The sequence below is a fragment of the Schistocerca gregaria genome, chromosome 10 (genome assembly GCF_023897955.1).
Source record: "Schistocerca gregaria isolate iqSchGreg1 chromosome 10, iqSchGreg1.2, whole genome shotgun sequence".
Classification (NCBI taxonomy): domain Eukaryota; kingdom Metazoa; phylum Arthropoda; class Insecta; order Orthoptera; family Acrididae; genus Schistocerca; species Schistocerca gregaria.
In genome coordinates, this window is record NC_064929.1 from 192620332 (window position 1) to 192642758 (window position 22427).

Sequence of the window (22427 nt, forward strand, 5' to 3'; positions counted from 1 at the left end):
ATACACGCCAATGTTTGGTGTGAAGAACAAATATGTGATTCTCATAGAATGCTGTTTATTCTTTTATTAATAATCACAAGTTGGTTTAAAAAGTTATTTCTTCCATAAGGTGACACAATTGAATTTTATTGCACATTTGGAAACAGGTGCTTTAAAAGCAGTTTCAAAAGTCAAAGTTCAACTGTCATTGAATTAGTTAATTAATGAATTGCTTCATATCAAAGTTTAAACAATGGAGGAAACCATTTTAAAATTGTAGTAGAGAAAATTACTTATTCTATGGTATATCTCTTTATAATGAAAGCAAACACTACATTTAAGAAATAATTAAATGTATATCAGACCTATTTTGCATAATTCATTGAGGAAAAGTAGCCTTCATTAGGAGTACTGGCCTGAAAACAGTCACAAAGGTATTGCTGCAATGTGTCAACTAGCCCTAATCTCACCACGTGTGTGTAGCCTGAAAAATTTCAGTATGAAAAATGCTCTATTTTTGTTCGCACCCTTTAACATTTTGGCAATAATTCACTGATGATGAAAGCTCTCAGTTTACTTCTTTCTTGTGCAAAAGTTCTTCAGCCAGCACACAGCTACTGATGTATGGAGCCAAACAAAATTTCAGTTATCGATCTCTCCTGTGGAGTAACTCACTTTTTCACTGATCTATCTTTATTTGGCCCAAAGCAGCTTTGTACTCTGAATATCATAGCTGGGCACCTTTTTGTTAACCAAGTTGCCCAAGGACTGAGACTTTTGTTTCATAAACTTTCTATGAACACTGCACATTCTTAAGAATGATTTCAACTGCTGTCTGTTTCTGGGATCAGTAATTAGGACAATTGCTTTGATTTGATCTGTTTTTTGTATATAAAATATTCATCAGTTATCAAACGTCTCAGAATTTTTATCGTTTGTTTTACACAGTCCTGCTGACATTTTTTGTTATTCTCCCTTGAGCCACAAACATGATAATGGAAGACTAGAACCACTCACCATTGTTCAAACGAAGTCTCATATATTTTATCACCATTTTCAGGAGCAATGGGTCTTACTCAAACAACTAACAAAATTGTCATGAAAGAACAAAGCAACAGGTAACATATTCTCATAGTACTATGGTAAAAAAGAAGCTGCAAGTCAGAAAGGAGACTCATGAATGGAACATGGGAACTCATGTTTTATTCCTAGATGTTTATTGACATTTCTAGAAAGATACACCTTTTGTTAGACGTTTTTCACACGTATATGGAGTGAAGGTCTCAGATAAACCATCAGTAAGTAATCAGAGAATAATTTGTACAGGAACTATTACGCTTGTGCTAAATGTAGGCAATGGCATATGTGCCCTGAAGTAGCTAAGCCCACCCAACAAGAAATTAGACATCTAACATGTCAGTGCTAATAGTTACTTGTGGATGCTATGGGTCATTGGTCTGTTGTGGGAATATTGACCAGTGTTCCACAGTAAGAATTTACACAAATTTGGTACAGTGCAGCACTGTGAGATGTGACTGTGATGGAGGGACAGAAGGGGATGACTGCCATCAGGATATCATGTGAGAGCAGTATTGGTGTATACTGTTCTGTGTTCTATTAGCTCTGACAGAATGTACCAGATTACAAGGGATTCATACTGGAAATGATGATTTCAAATGACAGTTATGAGGAACCAGTGATACTGAGTATCAGTCTCAACTCATGTCTGGAAGTCACTAAGCTATGAGGCAGTATTGCCCCAAAGAAATGACACTAGTTGTTTGGGACATTTTCCAAATGCACCTACACTACACAGTCAACTGCATCACACAAGCACATTGAGCAGAGTCACACATAAAAGACCTTCAGCCACTGCTGCCCGCAGATTTGTTGTATTACAGTGGGTTAAGAAACACTAGCTATGGGGTGCAGATGGCTGAAAAGATGTTCTCCAGTAAGAGGAATCACATTTCAAGGCGTGCACAATCAGGGCCCATTCAAGAACGTTTCTTACAAGTGACATAACATTTGGTGGTCCTCTCTCAAACTATAGTTCCCTTTTCGTGGGCCTCTGTAAGACCTTTAAAAGTGCTATCTAAATCTAGTGACTGTGAAAATGGGTTGTTTCTTCTTTTAAAATAAGTACTGCATGCATGTTCCTCTGTAACAGAAAGAAATTCCTAACACTTATTTCAGTGCTAAATATTAAAAGAAGAAATGATTCATTTAGATTTAAGGTAATTCCCAACAAGAAATATACCTAATGCATTTTTATAGCTTCAATAAAATGTGCCATATTGAACCTAATAGAGAGAATGAAAATATAAAACTTGTGTTATTTTCTTAGTTCAGTAATGAAACTTTTTAAATCTGTAATTTAGAAATTATTCCACTTTCCATCAGAAAAAGAGGGACAGAAATACAAAAAATATCATCTAATTTCATATTGATGTTTACATCTTGGACCACACTGGCCCTTGAGATGTCATCCTATATCAGCTGTAAAATGAGGCTGTGCCCCAATATTCATGTACTTCGTTCTCCAATGTCCACTCTGTAAGCTAGGCCTTGGGAGTAATTTGAAGCCAATTGGATAGCAATTAAATTGTTCACTTTTCAAATAAATTAATGCTCGCTAGGATAATATTTAACACGAAGTGCAGAAAGCGTTTTGAAAATGATGAAAATATGAAATTTATTTTTATTGGTGGTTCGAAATATGTTTTGTGTGGATATAAAAGTATTTTGGACCATATCCTTATTTGAATGTCCCAAATGTGACTTTAAATTGCAGCTTGCAGAGTGGTCACACCTACTTGTTGCCCTGTAATTTCTCCTCTTTCAATTCATAAGCCTAGGGACGTTTTATATTTTTTGTTTCTGGGCAAAGGAATGCCAAGATCGACCTCCAAAATTGTCAAGAAAGGTCTGCAGGACCTGGAAAAACCAAAGCAGTGAATATAATGAAAACAATATTAGATTTGTGTAAGGCACACATGCTGTAGGAAAAAGGTCAACAGTAGGGAAAATCTTATCTGCCATTATGAACTTAGCAAGCTCTTGGCAGAGTAATCTGTGACAGCTGCAGTGAAAGGAGCTGTGAATTTAAATGGTGAATGTGTAGCAGAAATGCATGCATCTTTTCTCTGAAACCATTTATCCCAGAGCAATGAAATTCTGACAGTCAATTTTGTTTGTACATATGAACAAAGTGACATTTTATTTAGTTTCTAGCAATATTATAAAGTATCTTATTATATTTTTTATTTTTAAAATGTGCCTGCAAAATGGGCCACTATTAAAACATTTTTTTCAGAATTACAGTTTTAATACATTAGTTCTGAAAAATGTCAGGTTTTTAGGAAACAGTGTAAATATAAGTGAATAAAAATCAGTGTGCTAATGTTAATACTTTCTCAGAATAGGTACATTGAAAATGGTCAATTTAACATAGTGGAGATAAAAGATATCTTCTCCCCTCAGTTTGTGGCTGCAATTATGTCACAAAAAGTTCGTTTGTAGACTCATGTTTAGTGAAATGCTTTTGCTCCTATCCTTGTGTTCTTTCACCTGTGTTAGTTTTGATACATCTTGTATATAATTTTTGCACATCCCAGCTTGGAACTGGCCATGTGCACAATATCTTGTTCACAGAAAACTTCAGAGAGCCTTCTGGGAAGGCTATGTGGTAGGTGCCAAGTTGGGAGAAGATCTGTGATGTGATAAATGTTTGAACTGCTGTAAAACAGGCCCTCTGGCTGAAGTTAACAGGCAGCCAGAATCAAACACTTTTACAAACAGGTTTTACTGTTTACTCCTCATCATATTAATGACTCCAAACATTACTAACTTTGTCTGCCATGATGGCAGTTCTCACATCTGCCCAGTTAAAGGTGAGACTGCTCCACCACAAGAGGCAGTCGCCAGTTATCTAACTTTTAGATTGGCTGCAAAGGATCAGGAATTCAACTGAAAATCATTGGTGCAGCTCAATAATTTCCTAAATATTAGGCATAAAAACTTTCATTTGTTCAGTCTAGTTGGCCACAGCTTCATATAACTTAATACTACCCACCTGCACAAGATGTAGCAGCAGGATCAGTTGGACTTCGATACTTTCTGCCTCTAGAATATTATCCAGTTGATGCCACAGCAAAGAATGTTGTATATCTTATTCAGATGAAGGTCAGTAATTTATCATTAAATCCTCTATTTCAAACTAGAGGAGATTTGATGCAGAGATAGTTTATTCCATGGTTGTTAAAAACGTCTGTTACTGCAATTACTACTGCTTTGGCTCTACTACTAGAACTGCTTGTATTACATCTCCAGTTCCCCCTACTGGTCTACAAATAGTCATCATCCTCTCTCAACTGAAATGAATAATATCAAACCTTTGGGAACTAAGTTTCTTGTGTCTTCTTCCTTATATGAAATAATCTTCACATTCTTACTGTGTCAAATCAGAATAAAATTCAAGCTTTCAAAGACAAATTCCATTTCTTCAGGAACAACAGATTGCTGCCAGAGGTTCTGTCAATCTCGGCTCGTCACGTCACTGCTCATACTGGAATGTAAAGGGTCTTGGCAAATTCCTCTGTGGTCTCTCAATGTTAAGAACTCGCTTCCAAGTGCCATTAAGAAGCTTTATTATTTTAATAACAGTGTTTTGTGGAAGCAGTCTTTTGACTTTGGGAGACTGTAGAGAAATTTGGGAAGTTGTTTATATTCTGACAGGTGCCACTAGCACTGCAGTTATTGATGCGGTCAGTGGCAGGAGGACAACAATCAGTTGTTTTTGCTGGACAATTTGAATTTTTATTCTAATCTGACACTGCAAGAAAACCAAGAATTTTCAGTACGAGTACAAAATCCTGTGCACTTCAAAAATGACAGTTGATTTGTAGTGGTCATCAGTCTCAAAATTTCTCATATATTTTTACATATCAGACCTGAACAAGCCACTACCATGGACACTTCTCTATGCTGATGATGTCATGCTGGCTGCGAAGAACAAGTCTGAACTCCAGCATTGAACTCAAGGGTGGAATGGCCAACTTGTGACACTGCCTTTGGCTCAACATAAAGAAAACTGAGTACGTGACATCAGGTCCACGAGAAGTTGGAACCATCAACATTGATGGAGAAGATCTATGAAGAGTAGAAAAATTTAAGTATCTTGGTTCTACAATCTATAGCGATGGCCAACCCACAGACAAGGTTAACAGAAGGACATAGGCAGCCTGGATGAAGTGGAGAATGACAACAGGCATTACCTGTAATTGTTGGATTAAGAATAATCTAAAATCAAAGATCTACTTGACTGTCATCTGCCCTGATGCTCTCTATGGCACCGAGTGTTGGCCAGCTACAAAAGAGGCTGATCAATGATTGGGTGTTGTGGAGACTGAGATGCTTAGACAGCCATGTGGCATCACTCGAATGGGTCATATGTTGAATGACACTATCAGGAAACGTTTTGGGGTTGCAGAAGAAAGTGCAAGAAAGCCATCTGCAGTGGTTTGGACATGTGCTGAACGCAGGGGATGATACCACTGCAAAGGCAGCATACACAGTGGAAGTCATGGGAAAGAGACCCAAGGGATGACCAAGACAGTGAGGGGCCAACACTTTGTACAATAACTTGAAGGCTATAAATCTTCAACTAGACATGGCCAATGATCGAACAAAATGAAGACAGCAAATCCACTCAGTGGACACTGCCACCAGGCACGACAAATGTAAAAGAAGAAGAAGAAGAAGAAGAAGAAGAAAAAAGGAGAAGTTCAATTATATCCATCAATGTACAAGCAGATGAATTCAAAAGATGTCAATGTTTTGAATCTCCCCACAAGTAATGACAATTCCTGTAATTCACACATATTCTGAACAACTGTGTATTTACAGCTTGTAATATGTAGTGAACCAACATCTGTTTGTTATTCCACAAGGATTATATCACCGGTCCAGCTACAGTTGACGGGAAGAATAACCCAAACCTTATCCTACCACCCTCGATGTTGGCAGTGTACTCTGTGCCAAATTTTGTACTGAAGTCTGTTCTGGGGACATTACCATTTGCCTGACCAGTTCGACTCTTGTGAGACGTTTGCTGTATCTGAGAAAACTGTCCACTCGTTTCTTCTGATCTGTGTGTCGTTGCTTCTGGAACGAATGTAACTGGCAGCAAAGAGGTCTCGACTGGGTCCCGAGGAGGAGGTACTAATATTTCTGATGCACGGAAATTTGCTGCTCGATTCACTGCAGATGCAGAAGTGATCTGCGGTAAATTTGAGTCTTCAGGAAAAGACGGTTCTGGACCCTGGAACTGAAAAAGCTGGAAAGCATTTGTTGGGGGATTCAATTTGACTTTAGAGGTGTGTTCTGGTTGGTAGCTACTCTGGCCAGATAGTGAGTACGAACCCTGTGAATCAGGAGTATTCCCTGAGGGGTAATAGCTACTTGCAGAATTGTCTGTAGAGTCAGGGGACAGCAGTGCAGATTGCAATGACTGTGGAAGCAGTTGTAGGAAATCACGAAACTGGACGGCCTCTTCAGGAGAGAGGTTGAACCCGGAGCTGACTGCAGGTGCAGAGAGTGACTGCGAGAACAGCGGGATGAGCTGGGCAATGTTCTCTGAGGGGCTCGCTGTAGATTCCACTGGCAGGTAGTATTCTGGTATCGATGCCTTGCTTGTAGAGACGTCTAACGGCGCCTCTGTCACTGTCTCTGCAGAAGGGTCAGTCACTTTCTGTCCGGATCCTACAGGGGAGCTGGTCTCTTGGGCACCACCACCACTCACTCCGGAAGGCGACTGTTGCCTTGGGCCTGTCCGGAACCTCGTCAGCAGTGCCTCCAGTGGATTTCTCCCGGCAGTGTCATTCTTGCTGGACTGGGTAGCAGATTTCGCGTGTGCTGCAATCTTCTTGTGGAGGAAGCGCCTACTGACATGTGAGGATGGCCTGGTGAAACCACCTTTACCATCATTCCCCCGTTCTGCCTCCTCACTGGTATGGCAGTTGCCTCTTCTCCCGAACCTACTGCGGCCCTCACAATCACTTTCCACCTCTAAATCTGTCTCTGGTTCTTCTGTAATGTTCAGTACGAATGGCTCCTTGCCATCCCTTGTAGCTGGAAGCTGTGTTACGAAATCGTTCCTCTCGAATCCCCTAGGCCTGCGATCTCCTTCTCTACCTGGTGAAAATACTGTTACGGCAGGAACAACGGTTGATGATACTATCTCGTATGTAGCCTCAGGTATAGTGTCAGACCAGACATGACCACGAGTTGGGTGCTTCCTGTTTGATCTGCTAAGACCCAACTTAGATACCCGTGAGTCTTCTCTTCCTTTTTCTGGGCCCCTTGTTGTGACGTGTCCTTCTTTTTCTTCTGGCCCCTCTTGAGCCAGTATCAGTGGGAGATACTTGTCCAGGAAATCCCTGACCTCACGGTCTTCATTGTTATCCGTAAAGCCAGTATTGCTACTTAATGTGGGAAGTCCTTCCCCAAGAATGCCAGTACGGTAAGGAGTGTCAGTGACAGCCGACTCTTCTGATGAATAGTCACCTATGTCACGTGGTGCACTCTCAAGCTTTGGACGTGAAACTACAATTCCTCTCTCAGGGGCTCTTGGTGTGGTTGCAGCGTTGTTGCGGAAACTGATCCTCACGTGAGAGCTCTGACCAGTTTTCTTGTTGTAGAGGTTAGTGTTTAATACCGGTTTCTCATCTCCTGGCACACCAGCTTCCTGCTGCGTCATATAGTAAGAGTCAGAGCTTACCCTTTCTTCGTTACGTCTTGTGTGTTCCACCTTTTCAGAAAATTTGGAATTCTTCGAACGAACGTCTGAGCGCCCCTGCTCGTCTAAGTAGAGTGACCTTGGATCACTATTGCTGCCTTGACGTCTGGCTTGTAGCTTTGAGGCGATGGAGCTATATTTACGTCGGCCGGACACTTCGACATGCTCCACTTTTGCCTTCGTTTTATCAGCATCCGCATCATGAGTAGTGTCGCCATCGACTGAAACAGCTTCAGAGAGTGCAGCATTTTCAGGTACGCTAGTACTCTTCACTGTCACCTCCTTTGTAGAATGATCGACAGCCGTGTTGGACTTTTTAATGTCTTTGCGAGTGTTTCCTCGTTTCCTGCTCGATGCTACAAATAGCCAGCGGGGTCTGTCCCCAGACGTCACAGGCGGCTGTGATTCTCCAGTTAGTAAGCCATCCTCAGAGTCCACACCTGATGCCCTGTTGAATTTGGACTGGGATGTGACTTCTGCTTTAGCTTCTACTCCGAAAGCTAGTTGATCAGATGTTCCGTGCCTCCTTTGGAGAGCTGGCGTCCTTCGTCGGTTGCCTGGTAATTTCTTCCTAGTGCCATCTCTAGTAACACTGGAATTTGTAGTGTGCTGCTGGCTTGCAGAGGCTTGTAGCTGTGGACTCCTACTTTCCTCACTTGTACTGTTTGTAGCAAACTTTCTGTTTCGCTCCACTCGGGGCGTGCTTCTGGGTTCTGCACTCGTACTCTCTCCAATGCTCTGGCTTGCAGAACGCTGCACTAACAATGCACTGAGTCGTGTGTTCAATTTGGGACGTGCTTTGGAAGCTGCACTTTCGGTCGTGGAGTCGGTTTCCTTATCATTGGTATCTTGTATGGGATAGGGGCTGCCAGACTGTTTAGTACCGAAATGATTCTGGGCCAAACTACTTCTGTTCTTAGCTCCTTCTAAATTGGCTTCCGTTTCTCCTGCTGCAGAACTGGATCCACCAGTTTTCACGAGCGTCTCATTCCTCTTCACATTATCTATGATTCTTGTCCTGAGCCTTGCAGCTATTGAGCGTTGGGGGAAACGTGGAGCAAACCGGCAGTCGCGAGGTAGTTTCTTTTGTTCTACTATGGAACCATTTGATGTGGAAGCGATTAGAGAAGCATCACAGCCATTCTCGCGCCGAGACGATTTTATCAGACTAGAGAGTGGATGAGTACCCGATTTATTCCTTACACTTTGAGGAAGTAGTGTAGTCTTCGACCCGTCAGTGCTGTGTGGAATGGGGTTGTTTTCGTTTTCGCCGAGCTGTTCTTCCATTTGAAGGGAGTCAGTCGAATAACTGTCTTCGTGAACTGCCTCCTGTGTATGTGGCGTCAACCTGGCAGCTGCCTTAGTGTCACGGCCCAATGGTGAAGACGATTGTACAGTCGAGTGCAACCCGTCAAGGGGTACCGTTACTGTTGCAGTGTCCAGTAGCAAATTCGGTGTTACTGAGCTGCCGTGATAAAACTCGTGAGAACTGGTTGACAGATGTTGAGCATTCAGTGATACCTGATAAGGGCTGCTTGACGGCTGTTGACTGCTGGGAGTGAGGTGATAAGTGCTTGGTGAGCCCTGGTATCGAACAGTGGACGACTGTATTTCAACTGCGTCTCCTGTTGATCGACTCGTAGCTGATGCCAGAGAATCTGGCTCCCTGTGAGTGGGCGCCTCTGTGCTCCGTCGTAGGTTGGCTGTGAAGAAGCTGTGGAGAAGCTGGACGAGGCTGAGGCTGTTTCCAGTCGTCACTGTTTCCCTCGGCTGGATATCGTGCTCGTGGTCGCGCTCAGAACGGCGAACTCTCGAAACTGTTGCGTGGCTCTCTGCTGACCCAGGAGGGGCAGGATTTGCAGTGGCAGATCTCTGGGCCCTGTACTGCCGAGTGTGGTAGTGAAATCTCGGCTGTGTCTTTGGGACTGTCTTTGGTTGATACTTGCTCAGTGGTTTACTCGTTTGATGAGTAACGATAGGAGGGTGCCGGGTAGAGCTGATAATTCTGGAAGAGTCAAGGCGTGCGTCAGCCACGTTGTAAGTGGGGAGAGAATCTTCTGCCTTTGGTTGATACTGGGCAGGTTGTCTGTTTGCACCCTGAGTACCAGTGAGCTGGTGTGGTTTATTGTTAATGAATCCAGGAGGTTCCAGGTGTTCAGCAACTTCACTCTTTGTGAGATGAGCTTCTTCTGCGTTTAGTTGATACTTGGCTGCTGGTCTGTTGATATCCTGAACAACAATGTTACGGTGTTGACCATTACCCGTGAATGCAGGAGGACTGAAAGTTGCATCTGTTCCACTGTATGTGCGCTTAATCTCTTCTGCTTTTGGCTGATACTTTATTGGTGGATTGTTGATACCCTGAGCACCACTGGGATGGTGTGGTCCGCTATTGACGAATCCAGGAGGTTCGAAGAGTGCATCAAAGCGTCTTTTTGTGGGACGGACCTCTGCTGTCTTTGGTTGATATTTGGTTGGGGGTCCGCTAGTACTGCGAATTGCAGTAGGAGGAGGAGGTGTACTGTTGATTGTTTCAGAACTTTTGAAACGTGTGTCACTAACGCTGTATGCGAAACGAGTCTGTTGCGGCCTCAGTTGATATTTGCTCAGTGGCCTACTGCCATGATGAGGAGTAATGGAATCCTGTGGTGGATTGCTGACAAATACAGGAGGGTCCAGGCCTGCATCATTCACACTGTATCTAGGGCGAGCCTCGTCCGTTTTCGGCCGATACTTGGTTGGTGGCCTGTTGGCACTGTGAGGGGAAGCAGGAGGACGTGGCGTGCTACTGACAACTCGTGTGGTGTCGCGGTTGGTATTAGAAATGCTATGTGCAGAATGAGCCTCTTCTGTGTATGACTGCTGTCTGCTTGCATGGTGAACAGCAGCAGGCGGGCGTGGTGTTATGCTGACAAATTCGGCAGTTTCGAGTGGTGCATTAGCAATGCCGAACGCAAGTCGAGCCTCTGGTGACTTTGGTTGGTGCTCGGTTGGTGGCTGGTCGGTGCGATCAGCAAAGGAAGGATGTGCTGTTCTGCTGATGAATCCAGCGGTGTCGACGATTGCACCAGCAACGCCAAACACTGGACTAGCCTCTTCTGGTGCTTTGGGTGGCGATGCTAAGTCCTTCCGATAGACCTGTGACAGGAAAAAAAAACATGATGGAAGTCTGGAAAGAACAGAAGTTGACACGTGGTCCCTACCTGGCTTTAACGCAATATTAGAGCGAGTAGGCCTATTGCATAGCTCGACAGTCGACAGCATTACTACAGCTGGAAGACTAGAAGCCTAGTCTAATCAGCTTGAAGAACTCGAAGCCAACAACGACACATTTATTTTAATGGTCTGGTTAGAGGAGATGAAACATGGATGTGTGCTCAGACCTAAGTCTGTACTCCAGCAGTCATTTTATGATATGCGTTGTAACGTACCTCAGGTTTTACTACAACTGACTGTATGTATGGAGGGTACTTCGTTATGTGATGTAACTGTCCAATTTTGCTTCATAAAAAATTAACAGCTAGCTGTTAGTACATGACAGCCATTTATGTATCTAGGTGGGCGTGGACCTGTAAAACTGATGAGGTTATGCCAAAGTACAGTTTCAGTTGTAGTTGTATACAATGAGGTGACAAAAATCATGGGACAGCGACATGCATGTATATAGATGGCGATAGTATCGCGAACACAAGGTTTAAGATTAGGTTGGGTTGTTTTGGGGAAGGAGACCAGACAGTGAGGTCATCGGTCTCATCGGATTAGAGAAGGATGGGGAAGGAAGTCGGCCGTGCCGTTTCAGAGGAACCATTCCGGCACTTACCTGGAGTGACCTAGGGAAATCACAGAAAACCTAAGTCAGGATGGCCGGACGCGGGATTGAACCGTCGTCCTCCCGAATGCGAGTCCAGTGTCTAACCACTGTGCCACCTCCCTCGGTAATGTTTAAGAGGACAGAGCATTGACGAGCTGCCATTTGTATCATGTGAGTCATGTGAAACAGTTTCCGACGTGATCATGGCTCCACAACGGCAATTAAAAGACTTTAGACTCAGGATGGTCGTTGGAGTTAGATGCATGGGCCATTTCATTTCAGAAATCGGTAGGCTATTCAACATTCTGAGATCCACAGAGTCAACAGAGGGCAGCGAATACCAAATATCAGGCATTACCGCTCACCACTGACAACACAGTGGCCGACGGCTTTCACTTAACGACCGATACCAGCGGCGTCTGCGTAGAGTTCTCACTGCTAACAGACAAGCAACACTGCGCGAAATAACCGCAATGTGGGACGTTCGGCGGACGTGTCTGTTACAACAGTGTAGCGAAATTTAGCATTAACGGGCTGTGGCACCAGACGACCGACGCGAGTGCTTTTGCTAATACACTGCTTGCTGGCCATTAAAATTGCTACACCAAGAAGATGATGTGTTACAGAAGCGAAATTTAACCGACAGGAAGAAGATGCTGTGATATGCAAATGATTAGCTTTTCACAGCATTCACACAAAGTTGGCGCCGGTAGCAACACCTACAACGTGCTGACACGAGGAAAGTTTCCAACCCATTTCTCATACACAAACAGCAGTTGACCGGCGTTGCCCGGTGAAACGTTGTTGTGATACTTCGCGTAAGGAGGAGAAATGCGTACCATCACTTCCCGACTTTGATAAAGGTCGGATTGTAGCCTATCGCGATTGCGGTTTATCGTATCGCGCCATTGCTGCTCGCGTTGGTCGAGATCCAATGACTGTTAGCAGAATATGGAATCGGTGGGTTCAGGAGGGTAATACGGAACGCCGTGCTGGATTCCAACGGCCTCGTATCACTAGCAGCCGAGATGACAGGCATCTTATCCGCATGGCTGTTACGGATCGTGCAGCCACGTCTCGATCCTTGAGTCAACACATGGGGACGTTCGCAAGACAACAACCATCTGCACGAACAGTTCGACAACGTTTGCAGCAGCACAGACTGTCAGCTCGGAGACCATGGCTGCGGTTACCCTTGACACTGCATCACAGAAAGGATCGCCTGCGATGGTGTACTCAACGACGAACCTGCGTGCACGAGTGGTAAAACGTCATTTTTTCGAATGAATCCAGGTTCTGTTTACAGCATCATGATGGTCGCATCCGTGTTTGGCGACATCGCGGTGAACGCACGTTGGAAGCGTGTATTCGTGATCGCCATACTGGCGTATCACCCAGCGTGATGGTATGGGGTGCTATCGGTTACACGTTTTGGTCATCTCTTGTTCGCATTGACGGCACTTTGAACAGTGGACATTACATTTCAGATGTGTTACGACCCGTGGATCTACCCTTCATTCGATCCCTGCGCAACCCTGCATTTCAGCGGGATAATGCACGACCGCTTGTTGCGGGTCCTGTGCCGGCCTTTCTGGATACAGAAAATGTTGGATTGTTACCCTGGCCAGCACATTCTCCATGTCTCTCACCAACTGAAAACGTCTGGTCAATGGTGGCCGAGCAACTGGCTCATCACAATACGCCAGTCACTACTCTTGATGAACTGTGGTATCGTGTTGAAGCTGCATGGGCAGCTGTACCTGTACACACCATCCAAGCTCTGTTTGACTCAATGGCCAGGCGTATCAAGGCCGTTATTACGGCCAGAGGTGGTTGTTCTGGGTACTGATTTCTCAGGATCTATGACCCAAATTGCGTGAAAATGTAATCACATGTCAGTTCTAGTGTAATGTATTTGTCCAATGAATACCCGTTTATCATCTGCATTTCTTCTTGGTGTAGCAATTTTCAGTAGTGTAGCTCTACATTGCCTGCAGCGCCTCTCGTGGGCCCATGATCATATGTTGGATCATAGACGACTGGAAAACCATGGCCTGGTCAGAGAAATCCCGTTTTCAGGCGGTAAGAGCTGATAGTGAGGTTCGAGAGTGGCGCAGACTCCACGAAGGTATGGACCCAAGTTGTCAACAAGGCACTGTACAAGCTGGTGATGACACCATAAAGGTGTGGGCTGTGTTTACATGGAGTGGACTGCGTTCTCTGGTCCAATTGAACCAATCACTGACTGGAGATGGTCAGTTCGGCTTCTTGGAGACGATTTTCAGCTGTTCATGGACTTTATGTTCCCATATCACATTGCGCCATCTCACCAGGCAACAATTGTTCCCGAGTGGTTGAAGAACATTGGGGACAATTCGAGCGAATGATTTAGCCATCCAGATTGCACAACATGAATCGCATCGAACATGTATGGGACATAATCCAAAGGCCAGTTTGTGCACAAAATCATACACCGGTGACACATTTGCAGTTGTGGACAGCTATAGAGGAAACATGGCAAAGTATTTCTGCAGGGGACTTCCAGTGAATTGTTGAGTCCATGCCACGTGGAGTGCAAAATGTGGTCCGACAAGATATTAGGAGGTATTGCATGGCTAGTCACCTCAGTCTATGTTCTGTATGTTTAAGAGAAGCTCCAGTATTTTTGATATTTCTAAGATGTATGCGACTTTTGGAGAAGATTTGTGTGTTGACTCTTTAAACTGATTATTTTTCGCGTTATTTTAGATAAATTTCATCATCTGTGTGTGCATGTGTTTCCATGTTGGTCGGGGGTTGTTTGGGGGAAGAGACCAAACTGCGAGGTCATCGGTCTCATCGGATTAGGGTAGGTCAGGGAAGGAAGGCAGCCGTGCCCTGTCAAAGAAACCATCCGGGCATTTGCCTGGAGCGATTTAGGGAAATCACGGAAAATCTAAAACAGGATGGCCTGGTGCGGGATTGAACCGTCGTCCAACCGAATGCGAGTCCAGTGTGCTAACCACTGCGTCACCTCACTCGGTCTGTCCATGTTGTGGCACACAATAAAATCAACATTAAATAAAAGTAAATGGGAAAGCTGTGAAATAAATTTTAAAAAAATGGTTCAAATGGTTCTGAGCACTATCGGACTCAACTGCTGTGGTCATCAGTCCCCTAGAACCTAGAACTACTTAAACCTAACTAACCTAAGGACATCCTGCCCGAGGCAGGATTCGAACCTGCGACCGTAGCAGTCGCACGGTTCCGGACTGCGCGGCTAGAACCGCGAGACCACCGCGGCCGGCAATAAATTTTAAAGTATTTCTACTAAAGAACACTGTGAATATCAAAATATATGTAATTTAGGCCATTTTATATTCTCATAAGATACTCAATTGTATTTAGCAGTTATTTTGCGCGAACATTGGTGAGGCATGAGGAGTACAATCCAGTTTGTAGTAAGATTCTCTCAGCGTGTTGTGATAGTAGGTGATTTGTGCAGTCCAGCCAGTTTTCATAGCAGTTTACCTGATTGGCTCAGCAGGAGCAGCTAATAGACAAATCCAAGGATATAAAAGCGTGAATGACTAGGGAAAAATTAGATCACTCTTAACGGAAAACTGAAGGGACCTTTCGAGAAAACAGAAGCAACTCTTTACATAACAAGATCCAACCAAGTACCAAGACAAGAATGGAAAGGTGAAACTGGAAGGAATTTATGAAGGGCTATACAACTTAAATTAACTTGTAGACAATATTATACCAAAAAAGAGGAAGTAGATGAAGATGAGATGGGAGACATGATACTGCAAGAAGAATTTAATAGAGCACTAAAAGACCTCTCGGAATAGACGGTATTCCTTTGGGGTTTCAGCCATGACCAAACTATGCCGCCCAGTGTGCAAGATATACGAGACTGTCGAAATATAATCAGACTTCCAGAAGTATGTAATAATTCCTGGGAAGGCAGGTGCTGACCTATCAGCTTAATTAAGTCATAGTTGCAAAATACTAACAAGGATAGTTTACAGAAGGAGGAGAAACTCGTAGAAGTTGACCTTAAGGAAAATCAACTTGGATTCCTGTAAGAACACGCAAGGCAGTGTTGAGCCTAAAACTTATATTAAAATATAGATGATGAAAGATAATTTTACAGGATTTGTAGATTTAGTGGAAGCTTCTGACATTGTTGACTGGAATACACTGTTCGAAATTCTGAAGTTAGCAGGGACAAAATACAGAAAGCGAAACGTTATGTACAACTTGTTAAAAAAAAGAAAAAAGAAAGAAACAGGAGCTACAAGTGTCGAAGGGCACGAAAGGAAAGCAATAGGTGAGAAGGGAGTGACACAGTGTTGTAACCTGGTCTCGATATTACTCAGTCTGTATATCGACCAAGCAATACATGAAACCAAGGAGGAATTTGGAGAGGAAATTAAGGCGGAGTGAGGAGAAACAAAAATTTCAGATTTACCGATGACATTGTAACTTTCTCCGAGATGCAAAGGAATAGGAAGACCAACGGAACGGAATAGGCAGTGTCTTGGAAAGAGAAAATTTCTTTTATTTGATGTCTATGGTCACAAACTTGGAGGTCCTCAGACTACCGGTTTCGTTCAGCAATGACCATCTTCAGATCTGTTTTATGAAAAACATGTCCCAATATACAGGAGCCACAGTGGCATCGTCAAATGCTGAACAGAATGTTAGCGCTAGCATCGTCACACATACACATAAATTAAAGAATATACAAGAGCTATCTTGTCAGCAGCGCTACTGTTTAAAACAGTATATCCTGTAATCTATGTATGTGTTTAGCATTTGACGATGCCACTTGGCTCAAGTATATTAGGACATGTTTTTTTATAAAACAGGTCTGAAGATGGTCATTGCTGACCGAAACCTGTACCCTGAGGACCTACAATTTTGTGAGTATAGACGTGAAATATAAGAAATTTATTCTACATTTTCGGGCCACTGTTCCATTCACGACCATGTCGTAGCTTGTGAAATCTTGGAAAGAGGTTATAATATGTACTCCAACAAAAGTAAAGTAAGGCTAATGAAATATATTTGTATTAAGTAAAGAGATGCTGAGGGAATCAGATCAGGAAACGAAATACAAAAAGTGGTAGGTGAGTTTTAGTATTTAGGATGGAAAATAACTGATGTTGGCCAAACTAGAGAGGGCACAAAATGCAAACTGGCTATAGCAAGAAAGATATTTCTTCCTGAAAAAGTGGAATTTGATAGCATGGAATACAAATTTAAGAGTTGAAAAGCCTTTTCTGAGAGGCGGTGTACAGTAGTGAAACGTCGACAATAAACAAGTCGCAGAGTAAGATAATACAAGCTTTGGAAATGTAGTACTATGGAAGACTGTTGAAGATTCGGTCGGTATAAAATAATTAATGAGGATGCACTAAATAGAGCTGGGGGAAAATAGAATTGTGTGCCGGGTCAGGACTTGCAACTGGAACCTCATCTTTTGCACACAATGTTATTACTAACTGAGATATGTAGGAATGATCATGGCCCAACCTCACAGCTTCAGCTCTGGCAGCACTTGTCTCTCACTTTCTGAATTTCGCAGAAGATCTCACTGCAACACTTGCTGGACTAGCACTGCTGGAAGAAATGGTTTAGCCAAGGTTAGGGGGTTGTTTGCAGAATGAATCTTGCCCTCTGTGTTGTCGTATGAATAGTTCGGAAAAATCTTGGGTGATACTCTAACTAGGAGATAATTACTGGCAGAATTGAAGCTGAGAGGACAGGTCGTTAATCGTGTTTAGATCGCTAATTCAGTGATGGCATTGTCCACAAGCATTGAGTCCCATTGTGGCACACAGTTTTAACGTAAGAGGAAGTTTCAAAATAGCACACACTCTGTTGTAGAGTAAAAATAATCATTCTACTTTTCGCGTTGATGACGAGTAATAGCTAAAGGAACACTGATAGTACCTGTGTCAGTTCTGGACGTGGCCTCGCAGACCCTTTCTGCTTCGGGGAGCTCCTCTGGGACTCGAAGTAGTTGTCTGCAGATGAGAGCTGCGCCTCCCTTTCTTCCTCATCGACTTCCAATTGTTCCCACACGTAGTCCTCGTCATAATCGTAAATAACTTCGGGTGTACGCTGTGGAGAAATCCTGCGCCTCAACGTCTCGGATCGCCTCCGTGGAGCGGCATCGTCGATATCACTGATGGGGGCAGGTAGACTACTCACAGCGAACACTGCATCCTCCCGTGACGGGTCTGGCCGCAAGATCTCCCTGGAGACCTCTTCCTCATCTTCAGTGTCATCAGCAGACTCCAATAAAGAAAAGACCTCCAGTACTGGAGGTTTCTGTGGAGGTTTGGGCTTCGCCGGTTTCCTCGAGAATGTTATGTGGACTCTGGCTGTCTCGTGACTGGTGACTGGCTTTCGTGGCTCCCTCACAGACTTGCCAACACCTATATTGGCTCTGTACCTATGGGGAGGGTGTTTCGTCGTCGACTGATCGCTTAACTGTGTTCTCGTGGCTTCACGACTGTTGTCTGCTGGAGTACTCTCACTGTGGGGAGGCTGCACCGTGGTCGTGATCTGAGAAGGTGGGGTCTGTTCCTCATTTTCTGGTGCATCTTCTGCGCTGTCCACATCACTGCTCTCTGTCTTAGTGGTCTTGGAATGTGAAGCAACTCGAGCCCTCTTCAGTAGCCGTTCCCTGGCTCTTGTGGCCCTGTCACTAGGGTCAACTGCAATAAGCATGTTTCTGGACTCGGCAGCAGCCATTCGGTCCCCACCTCGAGACCCTCCTGGAGGAAGATACTTCCTGGAGGCGCTAGCTGGGCCTCCTGGAGGAAGATACTTGTTACCTCGATATCTGGAACCGGCCCCTGTCCCACTTGGTGGTACGTACTTCCTGGAAGCCCCTGCATCTGTGGCAGGTGGCAGGTATGACGCTGGCGGCTGCAGTTGGTAGCTTCCTCCTTGGCCACCAGAAGTAGTTCCACCATTGGAGGCCTCTGTAGAGCCTTCCTCCTTCTCTGCCAATGTTGTAGCTTCTTCACTAATGGCCTCTGTTGTAGATGCAGTCTCGCCCCCCTCTTCAGTGGTATTTTTGGACGCTGTCTCATTGGATGGGGGCAAGTATGTCCCTGGAGGTCCCTTGTACGGTGGCAGATAGGTAACGGCAGGACGCTTTGCTGGTCCTGAACCTCCACTTCCTACAGCATCACCTGCATCTGGTGCCTTCCCATTGTTGCCCTCACCTCCCAAGTTGTTCCCATTTCCAGCTGCCTGTCCTGCAGGCTTCTTGCCATCAGGTGGCAGGTAAGTGCCAGATGGAGGTAGGTACTTAGGACCTGGACTCTGTGTGGCATTTTTCTCACCCTCCCCACCAGAAGCCTTCTCTGTTGCTGTCTCTTCAGATGCACTCTCTTCTTTGGCTTCAGTCGTCCCTGCTGAAGCTTCTTCGTCCATTTCTGGCCCTTCAGTGGAACTGGCTCCTTCTTTAGCAGCCTCTGTCGTATTTTCTGGAGGGAGATACTTGTTTCCCGGTGGCAGGTACTTGGGCCCTGGTGGGAGATACTTGGGTGCAGGTGTAGTCGTCTTACCGGGCTCTTCTCCTGCTCCTTCTGCAGCTTCCGAAGTCTTTTCAGTTTCAGTCTTCTCTTCAGTACCAGTGGGTTTGTCACCTTCGGTCTTCTCTTCGGTACCAGTGGGCTTCTCTGTAGCCGCTTCGGAAGTGTCCTCGGCCCCACCTTCAGCTGGGGCACCTCCTTCAGTAGTCTCACTCTTTTCTGTTTCATTAGCTGGAGGAAGGTACTTGGGCCCAGGTGGCAAGTACTTTGGCGCTGGAGTGGTACTACTTTTGTCAGCTTCTCCGGCCCCATTACCTGCGGCTTCGGGGGCGGCAGAGGTGGAAGCCTCTCCATTGGTGGCTGTAGTGGTCTCACCTTCCTCAGCCTCAGCCTTGGTGCCGGTGCCAGCAGCTTCTTTGGGTGGGGATTCTGGGGGCAGGTACTCCCTCGCACCGGCGCCAGAGGTTCCAGCTCCTGGAGGTAGGTACTTATTTCCTGGCTCTGTGAAAGAAATCAGTCACATGTGTAAAGTATTTTGGTTCTCACACTGTTATGCATGTAAATTTATTTCAGTTACGATCTTCATCTTTATATAATTGGCAAAAAAGAGGAACTGAATGAATCCTAAACACTCCCAACCAGTTTCTTTTCTTTGCCATCTGTACAAAGTCTTGGAAAGAATGACAAAAACCTTATACAGGAGCAGCCAGTTTTCCGCCCTGGAAAGCCACGCTGTAATCAAATCCTTGATCTGAGTCAGTGTGTAGAAGATGGGTACGAAAGAGGACAAGATAGAAGAAGCATAGATCTGTCAGCAGTGCATTATATCATCAACCACAACAAGTTGGTTGAAATATATATTCAATCACGAAAGAGTACTGTTTAACACAGTTTAGGAGGAATTTTGTGCAAAACAGCAGATCTTTTATCACTCTGCATAACAAGAAGAGTTGATGGAGAACCTTGAAGAACGGTCTACCTCAGAGTAGTATGTTGGTACCCTGCTGTGCAACATTTACACAAGCGATCAGTCGATCAATCCTGAAACAACATTGCACAGCAATTCCTGCTCAAGGCAAAAACTTTGAGCAAGTAGAAATGAGGCTGAGAGAAGCTCTTGAATATCTTGTAAAGTATTATGGTGAAAGTATTATTATGATAACCACCTAAATCCAAACCTTGCAAAGATGCAGGTCTATACCTTTCATCCAGGAAACCAGGAATCCTTGAGGAAATAAATATTTTACGGAAGGGTGACTATGCCAATATACTAATCCAAAATACATGGGTATAAAGCTGGACTGTAGTGTGATATTCAGTGCTCTTACTAAGAAACAAACTAAGCTATCTCCCTGGACTAACATTATCGTAAACTTACCAGCACCAGCAGCCAAATGTACTCCATATATCTATCCTGGCACAACGCTTCTCTGCAACAGAATAAGCTGTACCAGCTTGCGAAACTCCACACCCTGTTTGGAGGAGATCAATGATGAGCTTCATGTTCACATCGTCAGTATCTGCAACTCGCCGATTGTCACCATGGTGAAATTCACAAACCGAAAGGGCTGGGTAGAACATCAGAGAGATACCTGGTGTGGGATTTCACCCATCCACCGTGTGTGACAGGGGAGACACTCTACCGATGGAGGACAGGAGTGTCACGAAGCAAGGCGAACCGGAGAAAAGGTGCTACGTGACCGAAGACGAGTCCTGTGAGTGTGGTCACTTCCGGGATCCACAACGTCACCTGGTCTCCAGAAACTTGCCCGATCCTTGCAACACACAAGATCTTAATGCAGCAAGCGATAATGCCATCAAGATAGCGGATTTATAGAGCTTACAGTCCATCTAACGGAAATCAGCAGTGCCTGGTACAATTTTGTTATGATTTTCTACTGTTCTGCATCACTTAAGTCCTAGATACACTACTGGCCACAGACGTGAAATTTAACCGCCAGGAAGAAGATGCTGTGGTATGCAAATGGTTAGCTTTTCAGAGCATTCACACAAGGTTGGCGACGGTGGCGACACCTACAACGTGCTGACACGAGGAAAGTTTCCAACTAATTTCTCATGCACAAACAGCAGTTCACTGGCGTTGCCCTGTGAAACGTTATTGTGATGCCTCGTGTAAGGAGGAGAAATGCATACCATCACGTTTCCGACTTTGATAAAGGTCGGATTGTAGTCTATCGTGATTGCGGTTTATCGTGTCGCTACAATGCTGCTCGCGTAGTTCGAGATCCAATGACTGTTAGCAGAATATGGAATCGTTGGGTTCAGGAGGGTAATACGGAACGCCGTGCTGGATCCCAACGGCCTCGTATTACTAGCAGTTGAGATGACAGGCATCTTATCCGCATGGCTCTTACGGATCGTGCAGCCACGTCTCGATCCCTAACAGATGTTTGCAAGACAACAACCATCTGCACAAACAGTTCGACGACGTTTGCAGCAGCATGGGTAGAGGTCTGCGCGGATGCAACAAGCGATAATGCCATCAAGAAATGTGGTGCTACAGAAGGATGCTGAAGATTAGATGGGTAGATCACATAACTGATGAGGAAGTACTGAATAGACTTGGGGAGAAGAGAAATTTGTGTCACAACTTGACTAGAAGAAGGGATCGATTGGTAGGACATATTCTGAGGCATCAAGGGATCACCAATTTAGTATTGGAGGGCAGTGCGGAGAGTAAAAATCGTAGAGGGAGACCAAGAGATGAATACACTAAGCAGATTCAGAAGGATGTAGGTTGCAGCAGGTACTGGGAGATGAAGAAGCTTGCACAGGATAGAGTGGCATGGAGAGCTGCGTCAAACCAGTCCCTGGACTGAAGACCACAACAACAACAACAACAACATTGGCTGACGCTCTGGTGACGTCACAGGCTAGGAGTAAGACGAAGCTAAACGTGTGTTACAGGAATGTTAGCCGTAGTACTTTTTCTGCAAACAATTTTGGCTATTTAGTAATGGAAAACGCGTTTACAACTTTTAAGTAACAATTAAAGAAATTTTGTGAATGCTGATAGTGGAAAGCGATGCGATTAAGCTCTACTTGTTTAGAGCGGCGATATGTGTAAGGACGGACATTCTTTTCCCTGCTCCCTGCAACATCATTAAACTCGCTCAAAACTGAAGAATTGTGGAGCTTTCACCAATGGGTGCGCGTCTCATATCTAGATTGTCGATTGTCAGTCATGAAATACGACCCAAAGCACAATAAAATTATTCTTAGCAAACCTTAGTGCTGATTTCTTCTCCACAAGACACCCAGCAGTGGTCCACCCAGC

At 44.5% G+C, this 22427-nt stretch overlaps 1 protein-coding gene across 1 annotated transcript in view; it reads right to left on the minus strand.

Annotated features, from left to right (window-relative positions):
• Positions 1 to 5932: 5932 nt before the first annotated feature.
• LOC126293236 (mucin-19-like) overlaps positions 5933 to 22427 on the minus strand; it is a 62577-nt gene continuing 46082 nt past the window's right edge. The window contains exons 3-4 of the mRNA XM_049986356.1: positions 17532 to 19630; positions 5933 to 10915 (exon numbers count right to left, since the gene is read on the minus strand). Of these exons, the coding sequence (XP_049842313.1) occupies positions 5933 to 10915; positions 17532 to 19630 (7082 nt within the window). The remainder of the gene's footprint in view (positions 10916 to 17531; positions 19631 to 22427) is intronic.